At 51.9% G+C, this 20,950-nt stretch overlaps 1 protein-coding gene across 30 annotated transcripts in view; it reads right to left on the bottom strand.

The window, feature by feature from the left end:
* Positions 1-20,950, bottom strand: part of CLCN6 (Cl-/H+ antiporter 6) — a 33,814-nt gene continuing 12,864 nt past the window's right edge. For 9 of the 30 annotated variants that reach the window (XM_086344518.1, XM_086344520.1, XM_086344524.1 and 6 more), the window contains 17 exons: positions 20,143-20,269; positions 18,886-18,953; positions 17,548-17,606; positions 16,569-16,701; positions 15,435-15,548; positions 15,021-15,187; positions 14,356-14,482; positions 11,927-12,053; positions 11,501-11,654; positions 11,003-11,162; positions 10,807-10,913; positions 9,633-9,819; positions 8,536-8,693; positions 8,263-8,419; positions 6,574-6,681; positions 6,305-6,430; positions 1-3,212 (listed from right to left, as the gene is read on the bottom strand). In XM_086344518.1, coding sequence (XP_086200644.1) covers positions 3,132-3,212; positions 6,305-6,430; positions 6,574-6,681; positions 8,263-8,419; positions 8,536-8,693; positions 9,633-9,819; positions 10,807-10,913; positions 11,003-11,162; positions 11,501-11,654; positions 11,927-12,053; positions 14,356-14,482; positions 15,021-15,187; positions 15,435-15,548; positions 16,569-16,701; positions 17,548-17,606; positions 18,886-18,953; positions 20,143-20,269 — 2,160 coding nt within the window. In that variant the 3' untranslated portion in view covers positions 1-3,131. The remainder of the gene's footprint in view (positions 3,213-6,304; positions 6,431-6,573; positions 6,682-8,262; positions 8,420-8,535; positions 8,694-9,632; positions 9,820-10,806; positions 10,914-11,002; positions 11,163-11,500; positions 11,655-11,926; positions 12,054-14,355; positions 14,483-15,020; positions 15,188-15,434; positions 15,549-16,568; positions 16,702-17,547; positions 17,607-18,885; positions 18,954-20,142; positions 20,270-20,950) is intronic. The other 21 variants (XR_015143410.1, XR_015143412.1, XR_015143414.1 and 18 more) reach the window with 5 other exon arrangements.

Below are 20,950 nucleotides of genomic sequence, written 5' to 3'. Positions count from 1 at the left end.
TGATGGAGATGGATGGAGACGTTTTATTCTGACACATTACGGTTACAATGAGAACCTCCAAGTTTCAAGAGTTCAAATAAAAATAGAACTTTACAAATTAAAAAAAAATACAATTTATATACACCATAGAATTAGCTAACATTACTGTATAAACAGTGCAAAGAGAAGAAGGAAGCTGCTACTGATGAGATGATCAAGGTCCACAAGCTGTGGCGTAATACTGCACATCACTGCTGTGGGGCCGCCAGGGTGCTGCTGGCCTTCCTGCAGGCTTTTTCGTCCCCAAGGGCCATGTCAGTGCGTGACTTTGCATGAGAAATGTCATATGGTCAGCTGGGTCAAGCAAGCAAGTGTCCATCCCAGCCAGGAACTGTTAATGAAACGTAGCTGTTATCGTTCAGTTGCTGAGTTGTGTCTGACTCTTTACACCGCCATGGACTGCAGCACACCAGGCTTCCCTGTCCTTCACTATCTCCCAGAGTTTGCTCAGATGCATGTCCACTGAGTTGGTGATGCTATCTAAACATCTCATCCTCTGTGGTCATGAGCAGTTATTTCTCAGAGCACAAAGGTCCCACAGTGGGGTGGGACTTGCTCCCTCCCCTGACACCTCAGCTGGGGAACATGACACCACCTCTAGCCAATCCCAAGCTTGGCCCCTGAGAATCTATCGAGGCCACATCCCTGGGAGGTGACCGTGCTGCAAACAGGCAAGATGTTGAAATGCAGGTTTCTAACTAACAGAAATCAAAGGAATGAGGCTGACAGTTAATTGTGTTACAAGTGGAGCTGTGCTAGTCTTTGGGCTTGTCTGGAAAGGGCAGACGCCAGGAGAGGACAATGACGTGCCATTCCAGAGGGGCTGGGTTTGGGTCTGATGCATCTGTTCAGGGGGAGGGAGGTGTCTGCATTCTGCCGTCTATCTCTGGGCTGCACCGATGGGAACAAAATATCAGGTGACTTAAACACAACATGGTGTGCGGGAAGGATAAATTCCAGCAACACTCACCCAGGGCAGCCTCCCAGACAGCTGTATGACCCCGCCCCCTGAAGGTGGGAGGACCTCAGTCCTGCCAATTTCAGGAAGGGGAGAAAGGCAGCAAGAGGGGAGCAGGTTCCAGTTCCGGATGCTGCCTGAGAACAGTGGCAGCTGGCTGAACACCATCACACTTAGGAGGGCTTGCTCTTTTGTTCCTGGTGAGTTCCTCAATTACTTACTGGAATGTTCATCTGTGTTTCATAAGTCAAGTGCACCCAAGGGAGTCAAAAAATTTATATATCAAAGTCATGTTGATCAAAGAGATGAGAAAAAGGGAAGAACAGCGGGGCCCTAGTCACTGGGGACGATGTGGAAACAGCCCCTGGGTGCGGGTGTTGTTCCCTAGAGTGCGCGGAGCACAAGACCAGAGCTGGCAAAGCAGGGCAGGTACTCATCCCCAGGCTGAACAGCAGTCTTGGCAACAAAGCTGGGAGGCTCAGGGGAGAGAAAAGCCTTGCTGTGGCCTGGCACTAATGCCCTCTGGCAACTTCCATGATTAAAGAAAAAAAAAAAAAACGGGAACAACTAACTAAATGCAAACAGATGCCATCTTGAGTCTTCAAGCACATTTGCTGTGGGGCTGTCTAAAGGGATGGGAGGGAGGGAGGCTCCAGAGAGGGGGCTGTGTGTATATGTATATAATTATGACTGATTCAAGCTGTTATACAGCAGAGACCAATACCACATTATAAAGCAATTGTCTTCCAATTTAAAAAAGAAAAAAACATGCTGCTGAATGTAGAGAGAACAAAGAGGAAAGTAAGTGCAAATGCCTGACACACAGATGCTCATTCTGGGTGCCTGTTCAGAGATGACCAAACAGCCGAGAGGGAAACTGAGTCACAGAAACAGAGAGGGAGGCTTCCTATGTCTGACGCTAAAACCTTGGGGTGTGAGCTGGCAGGAAGCACCTCCCACTACCCATTAACCCTTCCTGAGGTTGCCACTGCTGAGCCCCTCAGGAGGGTGGGGACGGCCGGCAGCAGGCGAGTGTGAGATGCTTATGAAGGGCAGACACCCTCTTCCTCGAATGAACACCTGCTGTGCGGTCACACTCGGGCTTTCTCAGCCACATCACGGACCCGCCCACATTCCTGGTTCAGGATTCACTCCCTCCCGTCTTATGAATAATGGCACTGTTCCCCAGGGTCAAGTGAAGCAGTTTTATCTAAGGGAGCCCTGCTTTTAGGGGTGATGCAAGGTCCTCTGGGCTGTGGCTGCTTCACCACGAAAACGCAGGTAGAACTTGAGGAAGTTTAGTAATCTGATGGAGAGGAGAAGGACCGGGGTGAAAACACAGCACAAGGAGACCACGGGTAATCAGGAAATTAGAGAGAAAGCCGAAATGCTCAAAGCTGGGACAGGTGGAAATCTGACCCTGTCATCAGCTTTATCATAAAGTTCAGGGACCACGAGCAGGATTTAAACGCTTTGTGCTTCTGGAGCTGGTGGTTCCAAGGAGGTTCACACCACAGGGGCCCCACCTCACACCCAGAAGAACTTCCCTTAAAATGAACTAGTGAAGGTGTCAACTTGAGTCTCAATGAGTTGGAGGGGGGTGCTCTCTGAAACATGGGTGGTTTTCTCAGGGCCCAATTCCTCATTCACTGAGTTCCGCAACTGGCATATCTCCCCCAACCCGTGTTTGCCTTGGCCAAAGCCCCTCCCATGATGCTTTAAGGCAACAGCTGGCTTCCCTAGGAAAGTGGCAAAGAGGAGGCGGGACACCTGCTCTGAGGGTCACCCTCCAGCGGGCAAGGCCTGACTCTCCTCTGGTCCTGGTGCTAGCAGGGACAGGGGCTGGGGCCTAGGTCGGCACTGGATGGAGGAACGCAGGAAGCAGAAAATGGGAAGATACTTGCTGAGCAGTGAGACAAATCCAGGCTCTAATGGTCCCATACCACCCCCAGGATCTCTGACGGCAAAGTGTTCGATGACTGTAGGCTTTCCAAGCGAGTGGGTGACTGGGGATCTTCCATGCCCGGGAACAGTCTGGCCAGCCGTGGTGGCGGAGCCCGAGCTGCTGCCCTCCAAGGCGGCTTCCGGAGAGGGCAGCCGGCACGCGGCTGTGAGGCTGAGCCTGAGCCCGCTGTCAGAGGGTCTGGTAGTGCTGCCGCAGCCGGGCCTGCAGAAACTCGTGCGTCAGGTTGTGTCGTGTGATGACCCCCACGATCTAGGACCAGGAAGAAAAGACCCAAGTCATCTGCAGAGTGAAACCCACTGGGAAGACAACTGACTGACAGGAGTGAACAGAGCTTGCCCGGCCTGTCTCAGGCGGCAGGGCCAGAATCAGGTCTCGGAAGGACCAGGGCAGACCCGACAACACGATCAGGACGCTTGTTTCGAAGGGCACCTCATTTCTAGATGGAAACGAGATACAGAGAAAGCTCGGGATCGCAAGCTGGAAGCCAATGGGACAAATTCAGTCGCAGAGATTTGAGCTGGGCCAGCTGGATCTGGACACTAAGGTCTTCTTAAGCAGAGCTCACCGTCTGTAGCTTCACAGCCACCACACCCAGCCAGCTTCACCATTCAGAACTACCTGAGTCACTGTGATATTGGATTTATAGTAAGAAAAATATATTTGGTCATCAGCCTAGTTTCTGGCACACAGCTCTTAAAACTCTCAGCACTTCCTAAGTGGTGAATAATAAGGGTGTCTTGTTATTCATAACAAGCCCCTTTCAACCACAGCTGAGTTTATGCTAATGTCATCACTTCTGGGAAGCCTTTAAGGATGGAGGCTGGTTTCCCAGGGAACTAAGTGTATGACTAAGGGATTGGAGCTGTCAGCCCTACCTACCCGGTGGGGTGGGGGTGGGGGGCGGTGGGAAATGCTGAATCCATCGCCAATGGCCATAGATGTAATCAACCACACCTGTGACATGAAGCTTCTATTAAACCTGAACCACAGGGTTTGGAGAGCGTCCAGGCTGGTGAACCCGTGAGGTGATAGCAGGGTGCCCAGCCTGCCAGAGAGGAGGCAGAGCTCAGCCTCCCCTTCCCCCATCCCCTGCCCTGTGTATCTCTTCCATCTGCCCATTCCAGGTTATGGACTACAATCTATTATAAAAGAATATGAGGGGGTGTTTCCCTGGTGGCTCCGTGGTAAAGAATCTGCCTGCCAGTGCAGGAGACATGGGTTCAACCCCTGGTCTGGGAAGATCCCACAGGCCATGGATCAGCTAAGGCTGTGACCACTACCACTGAACATGTGCTTTAGAGCCCAGAAGCTGCAACCACTGAATCCCACCTGCCTAGAGCCTGTATTCTGCACAAGAGAAGCCACTGTAATGAGAAGCCCATGCACCACAACTAGAGAGTAGCCCCCCGCTCACCACAAACAGAGAAAAGCCTGTGCAGCAACAGACCCAGCACAGCCAATAAGTCAATAAATAATGAACAAATGAGTAAACAAATGACTGAATGAAGAAAGACATTAATGAAAGAATATGAGTAACTGTTGCTCTGAATTCTGTGAGCAGCGGGTCATGGGAACCTTCTATTTATAGCCAGTCAGTCAGGAGCACAGGTGACAACCCAGACTTTCGATTGAGAACTGAGGTGGGGGAGGGGTACGGTGAACCGTCTTTGGGGCTGAGCCCTTAACCCAAGGGACATGACACCATCCCCAGGTAGACAGTGTCAGGACTGAACTGAGTTGAGGACACCCAGCTGGTATCCAGAGAACTGCTTTGTGTAGGGAACTCACCCTCCTCCCTAAACCAGCAAAAGCAGCTCAGCAGAGCAGGAGAGTCCAGAAAACCAGGGGGTTCCACAGTCACTGCAGCGACTCATGTCTCACTGGGGTGGGTGTCCCAAAACTGTCAGCACAGCTGTGTTCCAAGGAACACGATTCCACCTCCAGCCACTAAACACATGTAAGGGCATGTATGCTATCGGGGTTCTGCTGGGTAGTCCTCATTTTGGAGAAGCGTCATTTCCTGCAAGGCAGCTAGGGGGCACTGACTGAAAGCCTCAGAAAGGTGACCATTACAGTGACTGTAAAAAAAAAAATCTGCCTGCAATGCTGGAGACACGGGGCAGGAGACCTGCGTGTGAGCCCCGGGTTGGGAAGATCCCCTGGAGAAGGAAATGGCAATCCACTCCCGTATTCTTGCCTGGGAAATCCCATGGACAGAGGAGCCTGGCAGGCTACAGTCCATGGGGTCACAAAGAGCTGGACACGACTGAGTGAATAACACACTCACATTTTCACTTTCACAGTGAAATTTAACTAAATATCCCACCACAGAGAACTGAGTAAGTGACCAGGCAACTGTACAACAGAATGCTCTTGAGCCATTAAAATGTCCTAAAGGAATACTTTTTGCCATGGAAAGTCATTTCCCATAGATTCATTGAAAAATTAAGATATGAAACAGTACAGGCACTGGTAACGTTTTCACTGAAACTTGACATACAAAGTCTCTTACTCCTAGATGCAGAAGAAAAAACAAGAGATACTTTAAAAAATTAACATGGCTGCCTCTATAGAGATTTTTTTTTTTAATCTATAGTTTCACACTTTTCTACAATCAAATACTGCTGTAGTAAGAAAAAAAATGAAGTTCTAAGAAGAAAAAAATGGAAAAATCTGTAATAATAATTAGGTAGGTAGTTTATCTTTTAACACTCTCTTGAGTAGTTTGCCTGAAATTCTCTCATTTAGTGTTATAAATTCCCGTAACAGGTAGGGAACTGACCCCCTTCCCATAAGAAGGCACCACCAAGTCCAACGAGAAGAGAAAGATTTTAGGATATAGAGAGGTTTGTTGTTTAGTTGCTAAGCTGTGTCCCACTCTTTTGTGAGTCCATGGGCTGTAGCCTGCCAGGCTCCTCTGTCCATGGAATTCTCCAGGCAAGAATACTGGAGTGGGATGCCATTTCCTTCTCCAGGGGATCTGTACGACTCAGGGATTGAACTCGCGTTGCCTGCATTGGCCGATGGATCCTTTACCACTGAGGCCCCAGGGAAGCTCCAGGCCTAAGCTTTCCTGTTCCACAGAAAGGAAGACCAGTGTGACACTGGCTCCACCTGCCAGCCACACAGGAGACCACATGTAGGAAACACCCAGGAGGCCAAAGGGGAAGGTTTCGGAAGCTGCTTCTCTCCCGCCCACCCCTCCGCCCCTCACTTTTGCTGGGGGAGCGCAGAGCAGGTTGAGTTTGAGGGGCACCCCTGTGGGGTTCTGCTGCTCCTCCTATAGCGCTGAGCTTAGAGGCTCCCCTCCAGGAGACACAGCCTCACAGGTTCTGACTCACCTCGCCCACCGCATTTACCACTGGCAGATGCCGCAGGCCCATCGTCCTGAACAGGTTGAACACTTGGGAGACGTGGGTGTTGGGCGAAACAGTGAAGGGTGCGGGGTTCATGTACGGGGTGACGTCCTGCAGAGGAGACAACATGGTGACCCACAGCCAGTCCTGCCTGCCCAAGATGTGACTCTAGCCACGCAGACGAGGAGCAGGCCGTGCGGGATGGGCCCTCAGCCTCCTCACCCAGCCCCGGCCCCCAGGGAAGCCCTGCTCACCACAATCATGCGCGGGTTCAGCAGGGTCAGGTCCAGGTCGTGGATGTCGGGGTACCTCGGGTAATCCTCGGCCATCTCGGCGTAGGAGAGGCGTGGCTGGCTGGCACTCTGCAATCCCAACCCAGACACTGTCCTTTGCACTGGATGTGGCCGCCGGTGGAACCACGTTTAGGGGACCCTCCCTCAATGTCTGAGAGCCAGGCGGGCAGCGCAGGGCCAGGACAGGTGCTCTGGAGTGAGACCTCCTGCTCCAAAGCCATTTCTCGGCCAATTCCCTAGCTGTGTCCCCTGGGCGGGTCTCCTAACTTCTCTGAACGTCCCCTTCATCTGTAGAACAGATGTGAGCTATTCTAGAGTTTCAGTGAGAAAAGTGCTAATAGTAGCTGTAGCTGTAGCGACTTGAGTCCCCTAAAAGATTCGTCTGCATTCTAATGTCTAGAATCTGTGAATGTAGCCTTCTTGGAAAAGAGGCTTTTACAGATGTAGTCAAGGTAAAATGAGGTCACGTGGAGGAGGGTGGGCCCCAAACCCAGGGACTGGTGTCCTGCTAAAAGAGGCGAGGGCACAGAGGGAGGGCCGGGTAACAAAGAGGCAGACACAATTGATGGGCCTCCAGCCAGGGCAGGCCGAGGGCACCCACCACAAATGAGGAAGGCAAGAATCCTCTCCTGGAGCCTTCAGAGGAAGCACAGCCCGGCCGACCGGGCGTTCTGTCCCAGGGCCTTCAAAACCAAGCAAGGACACACTGCTGTTGCTGGAAGCATCTGAGGGGCCCGCCTGCGGGATTTTGCCCAGTTTGCAGCGACTGCAAACGGCAGCCCCAGGAAAGTCAGCCCAGTAAAGTCACAAGGGAGCTTTACCACTATTCCTGCATCCTGAGTCTTCTGGACTTTCCCTCAGCTCTCAAGGCCGCTGACCATCACAGGGCACCGAGACCATCAGCTCTCAGGCCAGTCACCACTCCTCCCCAATCTTCTTCCCCTTCCCTCCCCTTGGCCCACGGTCTTTGCTGTCCACCGCTGACCCCCAGGGCTTCCTCAGGCCAGCACTGGTGGCTTCTGTCTGCAGGCGAGGCCCTGTATAGTCTGGCCTGCTTCATTCCTCCAACTCTCGTCCCTTGGGCCATTCCAGTGAGGTTGGGCCTCCCAGAGGCCATACCCCCAAGCCTGAGCCACTCCATCCGTGGCCCTTCCTGTCCTGCCCACGTGAATTGCTCTTCTGCAGACTAGTCAGACCATGGGTGACCTCAGGCTGGCTGCCCACGGGCAAGACCCAAAGGAAAATTAGTTTGGGAACTAGGTCTCTGTGTGAGTTTTTCAGGCTCCATCTGAAGGGGTGAAGTGTGTTGCAGGTCACTATATGGACCACTTTGAACACACATAAACCAAAGGAAAGAAAAGACTACAGGGAAATGAACAAGAACAAAGGCATTTCTTTGGATAACACATGTAACAAAGTGCATACATGGCAGAAATTAAAGTGTAGAAATTATATTAAAAGGCTACTGGCTAGAAGGACACTTAACAACAGATGCAGAGACTAAGGGGCAAGGCCCTGGAGGGACTCTGAGCCCTGCTCAGCATAGGGCAGCGGGGATTGCACGCACTGCTCAACAGCAGGTGTGGGGACTGGGTTCCAAGCACCCTCATGCTTTCCAGAGGCCTGGTGTGGACAAGAAGGGAGACTCACCGACTGGCTTTCAGAGTAACAGACTCCTCGGACGAGCAGGGTGACGAGCTGCGAGCGCAGGATCAGGCCGTGGAAGGTCAGCGGGCGGAAGCGTTCCTCCATGGTCCAGTCTTCGCTCGGGGACTGGTCAGGGTATAGGTTGGGGTAGGGGGTGTATCTGTTATACAAAAACCAGACGCTGCCTAGGACACCCTCAGCAGGACCGCGTCCCGTCCACAGCCCCAAGCCCCGCCCGCACTCCCAGGGATGGCCCCGGGCGAGGGGCCCCCTCACCTCCGCTCCAGCATCTGCTGCAGGAGATCCTCCTTCTCGCCTGGCTCCTCAGAGGTCACATGCTCATCGCACATGTTGCGCAGCTCACTGGATGGGTAGGACTTCATGGACTGGCTTCGCCGGCGCTGCTCGCCGGCGCGGGTGAGGATGCTGGACTTCTGAGGATGGGAAGGGGCAGTGATGACAGACTGCTGCTCAAGGGCGGACTAGCATCCACTCAGGGGAGGAGGTGGGTGACCCTGAGGGTCAAAAGGCACAGGCCCACACCAGAACGGCAAGAAACCTGCATGGCGGCTCAGAGACTTGTGATTCAAGGAGCCTCCTGGAGCCCAAGGTTTCTGCCGGCTCCACGGCCCGACTCCTTTGATGTGGGGACAGCAAGGCAGTGCTCCCACGTCATATCTCTGCAGGCCTGTCAACTGATGTGCCCCCAACCTCCAAAGCCAAGGGTGGGCACGTGGCCCAAGTGAGGCAGTGGGACCCTCCCTCAATGCTGATGCCTCCTGGTACCCACAGAGGAGCCGCCAGCCACCTGCTCATCCAGGGTGCACCACGCCTGGTTCCTCAGCTTCCCTGTCTGTCCCCCAGCTTCCTACGAACGTCTTTCTTAAGTAGGTCAAAGCCCACTGTTGGCAATTCAGAACCCTCTCTGGGACAACCTGCACTGAATGCTAACCACTGCTGATTAAAACCAGGCTTCCCTGGTGGCTCATATGGTAAAGAATCTGGCTGCATTGTGGGAGAGACGGGTTCGATCCCTCCATCAGGAAGATCCCCTGAAGAAGGGAACGGCTCCCCACTCCAGTATTCTTGCCTGGAAAATCCCATGGACTGAGGAGCCTGGTAGGCTGATTAAAACCACCACTTATCCACAGGCTTGCTGGAGTGAGAATGCACACACATCCTGATGGCCTAACGAAGTCCTTACTCCCTGTCCAGTCCTTACTCACTGTCGCGTACGATGACAAGAATGCTGACTTTCTCAAGAGCCAACCAGGGCCACCCTGTATACAGGGTACGACAAGCATGGGGTCAGTGTGTGTGTCAGGGAACCACTTGTCCATGGTCCACCCCTCCTCCAGGATCACTTTCTTTACCTTGAATTTGATGTTGTTACTGATGAGCTGGTTGCCCTTCATGAACTCCCTCTCGTTGCCCCGGTTCTCTGTGACCACCGGGAAGGCGTGGTGGACGGTGGTGCGTAGGATGCTGACCAGGGACTGGATGCGGGTGTGCGGGTAGACGTAGGTCAGATTGGGCTCCATGATGTCGCTGGCTCGCAGTCTGCGGGAGGGAGAGAAGTGGTCCAGCCTCACGACGGAGCCTGTGGCACTGGGAGCAGCCGTGACATAGCCATGCTCCCTCTCCGTACTGCCTGGACCACCAGGGTCCCTCTTCTGAACCACCTCCAGCTGATCCTTGAACACACGTGTTTCTTGGTACTCCCATCCCCTTCATATGCACTGTTCCCTGTGCCTGGAATATGCTCTTCCCTGCCTTGTCAGATGGGTGGGCCAAGACCCTCATCTCTATACAAACGCCCCCTCACCATGAACCCCATCTGCTTGCCCAGGGTTTCGGCCATCCCTCCTCAGCACCCCATGGCACATGTCATGTATCACCATTGAACTGCTAATGACACGGGAATTAAAATGAAAATCTTTGGGTGTCCCTTTAGACCAGGGATGGCAACTATCACCCACAGGTCCAATCTGGTCATGCTTGCTCATTTACATGTTGTCCACGGGTGCTTCTGCACTAAAATGGTAGAACTGGATAACTGTGATAGAGACCACATAGCCTGCAACGTTGGAAATACTGACTGGCTGGTCCTTTCTGGAAGCTGGCTGACTCCTACGGGACAGACTTTAAGCACCTCACGTGATTCCAGACATGAGAGGCCTGATGGATAAGCTGGTGTTTATGCCCAGAGGAGTCACCGCTGATAGACAACTCTTCACTGGGCACACATGAGGCAGCTTACTGTCACTCACAAGGATCGGACGCTTAAACATTCAATTGTAACACTTCCTGTTTCACTAGAATGCCACAGCGGCTGAACAGTCCATGAAGCGACCCTGCCCACCCCAGCCTCCAGCCCACGGGGCCACTCCACTCTCCAGAAAACACTTGGGGACAAACGTGCTTGCTACTGTTACTTACCTTCTTCCAACCCAAGAATCTGTACTACTACCCCCTAATACAAAAGTTCCTGGGCCCTAGACTTTATAAATTCTGGAACTAGGACACAAAGAGAAATCCTGGCCTTACTTGTCCATTTCCACCTCTGTCTCCCATTCTAGCAGCGGCACGCCACGCAGGCCCACATGGATGTCATAAATGCCTTTATTGAAAAAGTCCCCTGTCCATTTGGCCACCTGAAATACAAAGGAAAGGCTTAAAAATAGGCTGCTGTGGGGGGAACTGGGCCCTGAACCTGAACGAGGCCTAGAAGGGGCGCACTCACCATCAGGGTGATCATAATGGGAAGACCATAAGTGATCTCGTTGGTAGACTCAATCAAGATGACCGTGAGACTGATGGTCATGCGGACGACCCCACCCAAGAAAGCCGCAGCACCAATCAGGGCAAAGGTCCCGGAGTAGATATGGCCCAATCCAATGTAGCTGGTGAAGAAACAGACCGAGAACATGGCTCAGAATCACACAGTGTGTGGTGGGGTGAGGGTAGTTCAGTCGCTAAGACATGTCGGACTATTGAGATCCTACAGACTATGGCCCGCCAGGCGCCTCTGTCCACAGGATTTCCCAGGCGAGAATACTGGAGTGGGTTGCCATTTCCTTCTCCAGGGAATCTTCCCGACCCAGGGATCAAACCCAGGTCTCCTGCACTGCAGGTGGATTCTTTACTGCTGAGCCTCCGGGGAAGCCATGTGGGAAGCTATGATTCCTACACATGTGCATACGTGCGCACGCGCACACACACACACACATGCACAGAGTACCTTTTGAGGACATTGGCAACTAAACGTCCAAAAGCAGCTCCACACAGCAGAGAAGGCACGAAAAGGCCACTTGGAACAGAAATGCCGTAAGTCCAACACGCAAGTGAGAAATAGAGGACGAAGAACAAGGCCAAAGTGACGGGGCTAAATGTACCTGCGAAGCAAGAGCAGACTGACCTGAGTCCACCAAGATGCTTACCAAGGCCTCCCAGACCAGCCAGCTCCCACCAGGTCCTACTGCATCCTGTCCGGTTCACCTCCAGTGCTGGAGGCAGAAAGCCTATCTTTGTCTGGGGTGATGTCACCAACAAAAAGCCCTGTTCTTGCTCAAAATTAGGGGTAAGCCAAGCTGTGTCTGAGGGTAAACGGAAGGGGCGGGTGAATAATCATTTGTACCTGCCCCAAAGCCCAGCCCCTGAGACTCACTATCCTGGTGGAAAAGCTGAAGGATGGCAGACTCCTGGGGATTGAAGAAGAGGGTGGCCATGTCATTGTAGGTCTCGTTGGGACAAAAAAAGGTCTTGATACTTGAATTCACATCTTCTGATGTGACCTGAGAAACAAGAATCAAAAAGTCAAACACAGGTCCCTGACCAGGGCACTTGAGATTTCAACTGGGACGTCTCCAGAGAGGTTGCAGCAAACCTGGCATGCAAGCTTTACTCATAATAAAACAGGTAGCAAAAGTAGATTGAGATCCAAAAGCAGCCAACTGTGATATTGTATTCCTCAGATTTTGAGAAAGAATCAGGAATGATGGCCCTTATTCATCCACAGCTGCAACAAAAATATAACTATACCCAAGATTCACTGTAGGTCTGGCTCAGTGCTACTTCTGTCAGAGGCACTGGGGGAAGCCTGGCCCCCAGGGACCACGGACCGTGGAGGACGAGGTAGAGGCCTGACAAGAGGCCCAGAGTGGTCAGGTGGCTGCAGAGGAGAGTGGGCACTGTGTACCTAAGCCCAGCTTTGTTCCAAGTGGAAAAAGCCTCTGCCCCGAGTTTGCTGCAGAAGAAACCTGTGTCTATGAGGCCTACTGCAGATACCTTGCTCCTGGCTGCCTATCCCTCACCTGGCTGAACAAAACCCAAGTTGGGAAAAGACGGGATTTCTTCACATCCCAGCCCTCTTACCCCCTTCATCATCTTGTGTGAGCAGATGAGAGCCTGGCACTGCTAGACTCATCAGTGCGGTGTTTGTTTTCTGGCTGCTGGTGTTCAGCAGCACAGGGGGTGAACCTCATACCTGTCCCTGGGCAAACAACTAATGGGTGTTACTGCAAAGCTAACTGAGGAGACGGATTGTTCCTGGATCCCATTCTATCAATGATACTGTAGAGATGCCCTTACGTGGACACTGTAACGATAGCAGGCCATGGGCTAGTATAATTCTACGAGGTGCGCCTGGCTGGGCAACAGCTCAATGAAGGCTGCTGCAGGAAACAGGGAGCGCCCCCTATGGGCAGAACCTGGCATGGAGGAGAAGGCAACTGGGATGTGTGTGCACAGTTGTCGAGGGTGGACAAGCTGAGGAAACAGCTTAATAACCAACAATGCAATGTTTCCCCAACTTAGGTCTGGATGAACCCAGTGCTGAAGGCGCTCTGGAAAGAGTCCTGTGGTCAAGTGCATAGAGGAGCATCACTGCACTTGCTGGAAATCAGTGTATCTGCAACGAGCAGGGAACAGGCTCCATGATCAGACAGACCCAACATGCACCCTGTCACCCTCCTATGACTTCAGGAAAGGTACTCCATTTCGTGAAGCTTCCGTTTCCTCATCTGTAACAGGGGAATGACACCTATCTCAGGCTACCTATTACTAGCTGACTGGTCTTGGGCAAGACCTCAGTTTGCCTCAGTTTTCTCATCTGTCAAGTGGGGACAATACTAGCCAGAGTGGCCATGGTAAAAACTAAGTGAGGTCATGTGTGTGCAGTGCTTAGTGGAGCACCTGGCACACGAAGAACACGCCGAACATTCCTAACACTTACTGGAACTTTAAAGGCCCGGAGAAGTCCTGTGTTTAAGAAACCTACTTAGGCCTGGTTATCTCATTTGACCACAGAATCTGTTTCCATTTGTTTGCTCTTGAATCGTGTATAAATGCTCCTTAGAACACACTTTGGAAAGTATTGGCCTGGAAAGGAGGTGGTCTTGGGGAATAACCATCAACCGGGATCAACAGATTTTTCCTGTGAAGAGCCAGAGAGTAACTATTTTAGGCTTTGCAAGCCACATATAGTCTCTAGTGCATGTTCTTCTGGCTTTCCTTTCCCAACTCTTAGAACTGTAAAAACCATTTTTAGCTTGGGGGCTACACAATAACAAGCAGTTGCCAAGGGCTAGATGTGGTCCATGGACCATAGTTTACTGACCTCTGATTGAGTACATTCTAGCCATTTAGTGTTCCTGGGGACATGGAAGATGCAGCCGTTCTAGACAAAAGCCCAAAGGGGCTCGGAGGGACTCCAGTAGCTCCTCAGGGGCCATTAAGACATGTACTGAGAGAACCTCCAGCCTCCACCCTAGGGTTCACTCTTAGACCCAACACACATTGTAAACTAAGCTCCAATGCCTACCTCACTGTGGGGGTCGGGGGAGAGACAGGAGTCCCCTCTATGATGACCAGGACTGTTCACAAAAGTGAAAAAGAGCCAGTTTGGTGAACACCCTCTCTTAGGTAAAATGACAGCTACGAACCCCAGCCCACCCCCATCCCCCACCCAGCAATCTGACTCAGGTGTGGAACAGTGAACCGATGCACCTACTGGCTCTCAACAGAGGCACGTCGTACATTCTCGATGCTTCGTCTCTGTGGACGTAGGACAAGGGCAGCAGGTGCACAGGGGGTTACCTGGAGCGGGATGGAGTCATTCCCGACTTGAGCCGCAGAAGTCACCTGGCGGCATTCTCCCAACACCATGGAGGCCACAAACACCACCACGGTGGTCACCAGGGTCACCAGGAGGCTCTCCAAGACTCTAGGGGGCAAGCACAGCTGTTAGCATGGGTCACAAAGCTACCTGGTCTTGAGAACTTGAAACTGCCTACCCCCAACCCTCCCTGCCCCAGAGCACGCAGAGCTGCCCCTGGGCAGTCAGCACACGTGCAGAATGTATCAGCGGCTTGCTGTGTTCCAGCAATCTCTATGTACAAATCTGTACAGGTGGTAGTGGCGAGGCTGCTGCGGCCACATCATCTCTCTCCAAGGAATGAACGGCTTCCCACTTTAAGTCCCAGGTGAGAGTCTCATGACAGCGCACCCCTTGGCGGGGCCGATACTGACTCTGCCACGTATCCCGTGGCCAAGTCCAGAGAGGCCGGGAGCCAGAGTGGCTCTGATATAAGTTAAGCTCAGCCGCAGTCTCTTGGTCTGTCTGATAAACACGTTTCTGTTCTCAGTCTTAGACGTGACCTGGAAGCTGGCATGGGAAGTGAGGTCTATTCCTCAGGAGAGATGGCCCGGTCCACACAGGGCCGGGGAGCCACAGCAGGTGGGGGAGGCGACTGCGAGGGTACCTGACGAGCTTAGGTTTCGGGTGCACGTTTCGCATACGGTACTTTGCAAGCCTCTTGTTCAGACAGTTGAACGTGGCTCCCAGGAGGCCCCCAATGACCCCCATCGCGATGAAGAAACCCAAGTCCATAGCTGTCCAGAGATGACATTTTTTATCAGAGTCAGAGCACTGAGAGAAAGGGCAGGGGAGGGAGAGAGAAAAACCAGAGTGCCTGTGAGAACAGGAAGGGGCAGGAGCAGAGAAGACAGAGACGAGAGCCGAAGCGGTGCTGGAATCCTGCCCACACTGAGCACACGCATGCAGAAGACTACAGGGCCCAGGTGCACCTACCTCTGCCAGCTTCTCTCTGATACTTTACTTAAGAGCAATTGTCACGGGTCAAAAAAGAAATTCTGAGCGCAAGGACAAAACATACCTTAAACTCGCCGAAGTTCAGCAGCCCAGGGAGCTGGAAGGAACCCCAACTTCCAAACTGAATTCCAGAACGAAAGAAATTGAGGGTGAAGGTGGCAGACATGGAGCAGAAGAGCTGGGAAACAGGGATAAAAACAAAAACAGCTCATAGCCGCAAGTCCTACTTCTTCCTGGATGCGTCCCGTAAACCTACTGCTCCACACAGAGACCTCCAACTCCAGGTCTGGACATGGGGCTCAGGTGACCACGGCTGTAAGTTCACCTCAAGTGTGAAAAGCTGGAAATCGGGCTAGTAGGAGTTTGCATTCAGCCTTTTGTGGACTATTTAAAGTCTATGGTGCACCAGACCCTATGCTAAAAGAGGAACAGCAAACACCAGAGGAAGATGTGTTCCCTGAGCGAGCAGACAGGAGCTCAGTCAAGACCACAGCTGGTCTCACGTTTCCAGTCAGATAGTTCGTCATAAGAGGGTAACGTCTCACTGGGGACGGGAAGTATGTTAATGTGGGAAATAGAGAACAGTCCACAGGAGTTAATATGGGAAGTAGAGAACAGTCCATAGGAGGATATAGGCATCTAGAGCAAAGGAAGTCAGTGTGGCCTCATCAAAACTATAGGTTAGCCTGAAACTATCCATTAAATCGAGCCTTTTACCACTGCTGTATGTCCCTTATTCACTTTGGTAATTCCCCTTGTCTCAAAGTCTGCTTTAACACTAATAAATTACTTTTTGTTGTTGAGTTGCTCAGTTGTGTGACTCTCTTGCAACCCCATGGGCTGCAGCTCATCAGGCTCCCCTGTCTATGGGATTTCCCAGGCAAGAGTACTGGAGGGGGTTGCCATTTCCTTCTCCAGGGGTCTTCCCGACCCAGGGATTGAATCCAAGTCTCCTGCACTGGCAGGCGGATTCTTTACCACGGAACCACCGACAGCAGCCTTATTTTGGTTAGTGCTGACATGGTCTACCTTTTCTGTTCCTTTTATTTTCAGACATTTATGACTGTACATAAAGTATGTCTGTGGTAAACAGCGAAAGAGGAGAAAAAAAACTCCTGGTAAATGTATCGAGTAAGAGTTGTCCAGATGAAACCTGGGGTGGGGGTGGGTGGTTAAGCTCGGGGAAGGCCCTCCTTACCACTCTCCATGTGAGCCCTTGGTTCCAGAAGGACGAACCCTCCTCCAGACTGAACAGGGTGCCCCCAATGGGGGCCCCAAAAGCCGCAGCAACTCCGGCAGCTGCCCCTGCTGATACAAAGTCCCGCTTGTCTCTAAGGGGTGGAGAGAGAGATGGTTTATCTGAGAAACAGTCCTCAGGCTGCAAAGGGCAGTTTTCTAACTTCCTTATGCACCGACATTCTATTATCTCGAGACCCAAGAACAGTCAGGGCTCACAAAGGGCTTCGATTTCTGCCGAAGTGACTCAGCACTGAACACAGTTCACGAACCAGCCAGGTGCTCTCCCCTATTTGAACTCCGCCAGGCGGGAGGCTCCCTGACATTAGTCAACTCCAAGCATGAACTCTCAGAAGGCAGGTCGAAGACTTCCGGTGTCACCACTGAGCCACCGGCTCCGTAGACCTTCCTTCCAGAAAGCCCAATACCAGAGAAAATGGCCAAGTGTGGCTGCAAGCAGAAGGACAGGTGACAGTACCTGGCAGGAAGGTGAGAAGGTGGACCCCAACCTGGGTGTGGGCCCCTGACTGCAAGGGCCTCGCCAGGCATGCAGGTCAGTAACACCTGCAAATCGCACAGGGTGCAGAGACCTTCCAAGCCTGAAGTGGCGAACCAAGTAAATAAACTCCATTCTTGATAATATGCCAGTGGACTTTCTTGGTTGTATTTTTTATCTTGGACCATGTTCTTTGTTGCCAGAGATGCTTCTAGGCCCTGGGTTATGGCAAAACAGAAGCTGTGATGCCTGCTTGCCCCTTGTGCTCCTAATTTTCAGAAAAATAATTCAAAGCCCACCTACTTCCTGATGGTCGGGTTCTGCATGCAGCCCACCCAAGGCAGGGAGACTATGAGCCTGGTTAGAGCAGGTACAAGGTCTCAGTGGCAATAAACAGCTTGTTTAAAAAAAAAAAAAAACACCCCAATTTCTAACCTTTCCATACCTGTCACTTCGAAAATAGGGAAAGTTAAACTGGATCTTTCGTAAGGAGATGCTCTGAAACTAGAACAGGAGAAAACAGAGTTAGAGAGGGGCCTGAGGCTGCAGGAAGCCACAGCACTGGGAGTCCCTGCAGCCTGACCGCTCCTGGGCAGGAGCCACAAGGAGGAGAGTCTAGGACAGCAGCTGCTGAAAGAGCTGACTTTGAGGAGGAACTTCTTTCCTACCCCCGGATTCCTTCAGAAACTGCGTTTTGTACATAGTCAACAAGTCTGAAAGGAAAAGGAGAGACAGCTGGGTAAAGGGTGGAGAGGAACTGAAAGCTGCTACAGAAGACGTGAGCTCTGCTCGGGGCAGTCACCAGGGAAGAGCCAAGTGATTGCCTGACAAAATCTCAGACTACGGCCCCGTCCTGGCCTGGCCTCCTTCTACCTCTCGGCTTACTTCCTAGAGGCCAGTGCATGGAGATGAGATGAGGCAGTAACGAGAGAGATCAAAAGATGGGCTCTGGGCGACAGGGTCTTCTCTCCTTCTCCTGGACAACACAGCGACCGCAGCAACTCCCTCCCCTTAGAATGTGAGACATAAACTGTCTACAAGTGACAGTTCACAAGGAACTGAGACTTTCCTCTGTGGACCAGCCTGTGAGAAGGGGAGTCTGGGAGTCCTGAGTGAGCCCCTTGGCCTCCCCGAGCCTCGGCTCCTCATCTAGGAATGATGCTGATGAGGACAACTAAACCCGAGGGGGCTTTTTTCTGGTTGGGCCACATGGCTTGTGGGATCTTAGTTCCCTGACCGGGGATGGGACCTGGGCCCATGGCAGTGGAAGCTCAGAGTCCTAACCACTGGACTCACCAGGGAAGTCCCTGAAGTGGCTTTAAAGAAGAGAGGAGATGGGACAATAGAGTTTGGCCCAGATGGCACCTGATGAACAGCAGCTGTTATTCCCTTGACGCATCCAACGGTATCAGCATCGGCCTGTGCCTGAAACCATCATAGCCAAGGCTTCCAGCCTCTCTCGGGATGCTCTGCAAGCCACCCTGTGTGCAGGCGCTTGGCAATGGCTGTGGGAGCATCGGGTGACTTTCGTTTGAACTTTCTCTCTGTTCCATTTCTGCTCCCAGGACCCTGCAGGGCCCCAATACAACCTCCAGGTACCAGCTACCTGCTCTCCTGGGAGATAGACCTCATAGTTTCTCATCAACCCAAACTGTTAATGGATCCCAAGGCCACATTAGGGTGCTCTTGATGGATTTTCTCCCGATTTTAACTACGGACACGTCCCTGCCCAGGAGGCCCACTCTGAAGGCCAATCCGCCCCCGACAGCCCATCAACCCTTACCTGTGGGAGGCCAGCCCCCACCACTGCTCCACTGTGGATCATGGGGCCTTCCTTCCCCACAAAGAGCCCTGGGAACAGGTGGAAAAAGGCAAGACAATCTATCAGCACAGAACAATCTTTGTTACATAGACCTTTCTCTTTACAACTATAAAACACAGGTGATCAAGTGACTTGCTAACAGTGAGTCAAATCCTTATCAAATAAAGAGAAAGTAACCTTGAAATTTTTGGAGAAGGAAATGGCAACCCACTTCAGTGTTCTTGCCTGGAGAATCCCAGGGACAGGGGAGCCTGGTGGGCTGCTGTCTCTGGGGTCGCACAGAGTTGGACACGACTGAAGCGACTTAGCAGCAGCGGCAGCAACCTTGAAATTCCAAATTGGGGGTCAGCAAATCGTAGCCTGTGGGCCAAGACAGGCTTGCTGCCTATTTTTATACAGCCCAAGAGCTCAGAATGGTTTTTACGTTCTTGAGTGGATACATCTGAAGTGGTTATGTAAGTTTAAGCACCTACACAATAGCCCTTTTTTGCCACTTGGCCCACAAAGCCTAAAATATTTACCATCTGGCACAAAAATCTTGCTGACTTTGCTAAAAGCCAACTCCACAAACCAACTAGATAGTCGCTCTACTTTGAAACTCAATGGTGCGCTGGTCAGACAGCTCTGAATGGTAACTTATTAACAGCGTTTACATTTAAAAACTAACTCATCAACGAAAAGTGCAGAGATCTGTTTGAGGGTAGAAACTTCCAAGGCCACATCTGCTTAATGTACACCCATAATGATTCTTGTCGCCTTCAATCCTGGAAGGCTTGAAAGATAAACGTCAGGAAGATGCTTTTGTGACTTCCCTGGTGGTCCGGTGGCTAAGACTCCAAGCTCCCAATGCAGGGGACCTGGGCTTGATCCCTGGTCAAGGAAGTAGATTCCACATGCTACAACTAAAAAGACCCTGTGTGCTGCAAATAACAGGGCTTCTGAGATGGTGCAGTAAAGAAATGGTGCCTCCTACAAGAAATGTAGGAGATGCGGGTTTGATCCCTGTGTTGGGAAGATCCCCTGGAGGAGGAAATGGCAACCCACTCCAATACCCCTGCTTGGAGAATCCCAGGAACAGAGGAGCCTGGCAGGCTACAGTCCATGAGGTCAGAAAGAGTTGGACACGACTGAGGATGCTTGCACACCACAAATAAGACCCGCATAGCCAAATAAATATTTTTAAAAAAGAAAAAAAGAAGAAAGAAAGACCCTCCTGACCTCCAGCCACACTGAACAGCACTCCAAAGACTTTGCAGAGCAGGGTCCGGAGACGGACGATTCCAGGCACTTTCACGCCATTCAGATAGCATTTGATCTCGGGGATCCCAGAACCGGCTGCCACTGGCTGAGGGGGAGAGCAGGCATACTCAGAAACTCAGAACCCACTGGGCTCACCCTGGACAGCACCACACTCAGTAGGCCTGATGCATTTCTAACAAGTTCCTGGTGATTTAACATCTCCTGCGAGGGGAGGCTTTTCAACAGTCAGTCAGTTCAGTTCAGTTGCTCAGTCATGTCCGACTCTTTGCGACCCCATGAACCACAGCACACCAGGCCTCCCTGTCCATTACCAACTCCTGGAGTCTACTCAAACCCATGTCCATCGAGTTGGTGATGCCATCCAACCATCTCATCCTCTGTTGTCCCCTTCTCCTCCTGCCCTCAATCTTTCCCAGCATCAGGGTCTTTTCAAATGAGTCAGCTCTTCGAATCAGGTAGCCAAATGCCGCCCTTCATTTCCGGAGACTCTTACCTCATTTGTCTAAGCTGGGTATTGGTCACTTTTAAAGTTCTTTAAGGTTTAAAGCCGGAGAAGGCAATGGCACCCCACTCCAGTACTTTTGCCTAGAAAATCCATGGATGGAGGAGCCTGGTAGGCTGTAGTCCATGGGGTCGCTAGAGTCGGACATGACTGAGCGACTTCACTTTCACTTTTCACTTTCATGCATTGGAGAAGGAAATGGCAACCCACTCCAGTGTTCTTGCTTGGAGAATCCCAGGGACGGGAAAGCCTGGTGGGCTGCCG

Source organism: Bos grunniens, chromosome 16 (genome assembly GCF_055505025.1).
Source record: "Bos grunniens cultivar Pamir isolate PY7600 chromosome 16, Bosgru_T2T1.0, whole genome shotgun sequence".
Classification (NCBI taxonomy): domain Eukaryota; kingdom Metazoa; phylum Chordata; class Mammalia; order Artiodactyla; family Bovidae; genus Bos; species Bos grunniens.
Note: the sequence above shows the minus strand (reverse complement) of the source record. Positions and strands in the feature narration are given on the sequence as shown.